General features: G+C 45.1%; 1 protein-coding gene across 1 annotated transcript in view; it reads left to right on the forward strand.

Annotated features, from left to right (window-relative positions):
* Positions 1-1,991: 1,991 nt before the first annotated feature.
* Positions 1,992-3,215, forward strand: part of LOC103374327 (mastermind-like protein 3) — an 8,645-nt gene continuing 7,421 nt past the window's right edge. The window contains exons 1-2 of the mRNA XM_008304403.1: positions 1,992-2,000; positions 2,089-2,358. Of these exons, the coding sequence (XP_008302625.1) occupies positions 1,992-2,000; positions 2,089-2,358 (279 nt within the window). The remainder of the gene's footprint in view (positions 2,001-2,088; positions 2,359-3,215) is intronic.

Genomic DNA, 3,215 nt, shown 5'->3' on the forward strand with positions numbered 1-3,215 from the left:
CTTAAGCAGCCGATTCTGTTTGCTCCGCGGGGTTTTGTGTTTTTTTTTTGTGCTCTAATATATGAGGTTTATTTCCACCTAACTCCTTTCTAAGAAGAGCCGAGCCTCAATGCGGATTATGAGGCTTTGGCTCTTTCAAAACATATTGAGCATAGTGCCGTGTTACAGACTCCAGCCAGCGCTATGACTCGCTACTGTAATCCTGCTTTCGCTGTTTCATTCCTGCCCTGCAGTTAAATGTGATTTGTTGTGCGCTGTCTGCTCTCCGTGCGGCTGTGGGTGGCTGCGTGTTGTTGCATTTTCATACGTACAAACACTCCTGAATCATTCCTTCCTCTCCTCCCCGGGTCTTTCCCTTCCTGTGCTGCTGGCAGGCCTAAACGACGTCCACTCTCGTTCAGCTGTCTAACCTTTAATAGATCCATAAACGCTCCCCTCCCATTGGCCAGAGCAGGCCATTTCATCCTATTAGAGATTAGCATACGGCTGAGTGGAGGAGAAAGTGCTCTTTATATGCTAATGAGGAGTTAATGTATGCAGCGAGGACAAACCAGTGCCCCGTTGGGAGGACTCAGGGTGGCCCGACGTGCTGAATCTTGAGGCGGTCCTGTCTTTATCTTGTTTTTCGCTCTCAGACGGCTGGACTGTGTCTTTGTGAGCTGAAATGCATCATGATGCTCGACTGCGGCGTGTAAAACTGTTGCGCTGAATAGATCCTGATGCGGTCGAGCTGCATTCGCCTGTGATAAAGTGCAGGAACAATGACACGCTGAGAGGTTCTCCTCGTCTCAAACATCTTTGTCAGACGCTGAGAAGCTAATTTGGCTCCTCTTAGTTCGGTTTAACCTCCACAAATGTGATTAAAACAAGCTTTTGTGGAAAACTTTCTACTTTCTTGCCACATCTGTTCAGCAAATATGATGCTTCTGCATTAGCTTAGCTTAGCATGAACACTGGAATAAAGGAGCAACAGTTAGCTTAGCATTGAGAACACAACCCATCTGCCAGCGCTCCTCAAGCTCAATAATTTTGTTTGTTTGATGCATAAAATCAGTGAATGCATTCATGCACATTTGCATTTTCATTAAAAAATGTACATTTGGATTCAAAATGTAAAACAACCTCCAAAGCAAACGTGTCGTTAAAGGAGAACTTTTCAACATTTGTCCCTTGGTGCTGATTGGCTGTTACTCAGGACATATAACCAATCAGATCGTGCTGTGGGCGGGACTTTGCTTTACCGAAATCGTGGTATATATATATTCTAAAATATTACTTATTTTAGTTTTAAAATGTAAGAAATAAGCATAAAAATGGTGAATTTCAGATCCAATAAGGTTTGGACTGTTGGTTGGACAAAACAACAATCGTCTTTTTTTTTTTAAACAGTTGAAAACACAACAGAAAGATTCTTTAAACCTCCATGTGAAGCTTTATTCTGGTGGTTGGAGTCATCACACAGATGCTGCTGATGCTTCCTCATGTTGAATACACTGCCATCAGTCCCTTCAGACTCTCCTAATCCTTGCTTTGAACTCCAGGTTTCTTTTGTATCTGGAGCAGTGGAGACTGTTCTTGGACACTTCTCGGGTTTTCCTCTGCAGACTGTGTTCCTGTCACTGCGGCTGCTCCTTTATTCAGCTCTGGCAAACCTGTAATTACAGGTTGACATGAAATGCGTTGCTACTGGAGTTAAAACTCTGGTTTACTGTCTAATACGGGAGCTTTAGGTGGAGCTGAGAGACTCCATCAGCATTGTGTGAACTTGTCCGGCTTGAACAGAACAGACTGAATCTAACAGTCCTGCTCACCAGCTTTGATATTGAAAATAATCATTACTTGCTGCTTTAGTGAGGTTATGACGTGTCCATGTACTAAGCTGCTTCTTTTCTTGGATGTACCGTGTTCGGTGGTGAGTTTCTCAGGTTGAAAGATGAGCTGTTGTTTTCATCCAAAGCTAAGCTAAGCTAACCGGCTGCAGCAGGACAATCATGAGACTGGTCTGTGGTAATGACTGATTGTAAAGTCTGATTTCTGCTGCTGAACAGTCCGTCTGACCTGCTGCCTCCGTCCTCCCTGTCTGTCCAGGAGCAAGGTGTGGTGGGAATGTCACGACCTCCCGGCGCCATCCCACCTCCTCACCCGGCCGGGGGCGTCGCCTCCGGCGTGGGCCCCAACCAGGGGTCAGGTCCACCTCCGGGCTATGTGGGCAACCAGCAGCAGGCGGCCATGATGAAGCAGATGATGGCGATGGAGCAGGAGAAGAGGGTGCAGATGCACATGATGGAGCAGCAGAAGCAGCAGCTCTTCAGAGAGCAGCGGCAGCAGCAGCAGCAGCAGCAGCTCCTGGCTGAACAGGTGAGTTTATGCTCGAGGCGTTTTGCTCGCAGCATACGGTGAGCGTCGGTGTGGTGATTAAAAAGGAGGAAGGAAGACCTGTGTGATTCATCTGTCACGCATTAAATTATAATTTGTGTATGTGCGCCTTGTTTGTTCATGCATTCATGTATATTTGTCAGCGGCTGCAGCTCTAACAAGAGCAGCTCATCCTCTCGTCTTCTTTCTGTTGTCTGGTTGCATGTATAATTACCCTCAACCAGCCCCCTCTTCACTACTTCCTTTTCATCTCTGCAGTGTGTGTGTGTGTGTGCATGTGTATGTGTGTGTTTTTGCCACATGCCGCCTGCTGTGATAATGTGGTGTTTTCTTTTTATTTCTCTCTCTGTGAGAGAATCAAGTGTTAAAGAGTTCTGAACTCTGAAGTCACCACCCACTATGTTGGTTTTAATTGGATCTGCAAAAACATACACAGACACACAAGTATAGGTGTGTGAGAGGAAACCCGTCCTGCTGGGGTTTAGTGTGTGTGGTTAACCAGATATCATGCTTTCATTTAAATGAGCAACCTGTCCAGGCCCATGTTCAGGAGCTGCTTTAATGCTGCAAGGAGCCAGATTTCCTGCTAATAACCAAACAGTTTGAGCTTCCCATTAAATTCTTCATGCCTTCAGTACAACTGTTGCCGTGACACAGAATCATCGCCGCCTCAGGTTTCATATTAAAACAACAATAACAAACTTTATTTGCTTCTTTACTGCACTTTTCAGAATCACAGACATAAAAACAAAAACTACATCATGAAATCAGGAGATAAATAAAAACAGATCAAAGTGTCATAAAAACTGCTCAGTTATGAGGCTGTTTGTGAACAATAA

The sequence above is a fragment of the Stegastes partitus genome, unplaced genomic scaffold, assembly GCF_000690725.1.
Source record: "Stegastes partitus isolate 25-593 unplaced genomic scaffold, Stegastes_partitus-1.0.2 Scaffold2211, whole genome shotgun sequence".
In the NCBI taxonomy this organism is placed as follows: domain Eukaryota; kingdom Metazoa; phylum Chordata; class Actinopteri; family Pomacentridae; genus Stegastes; species Stegastes partitus.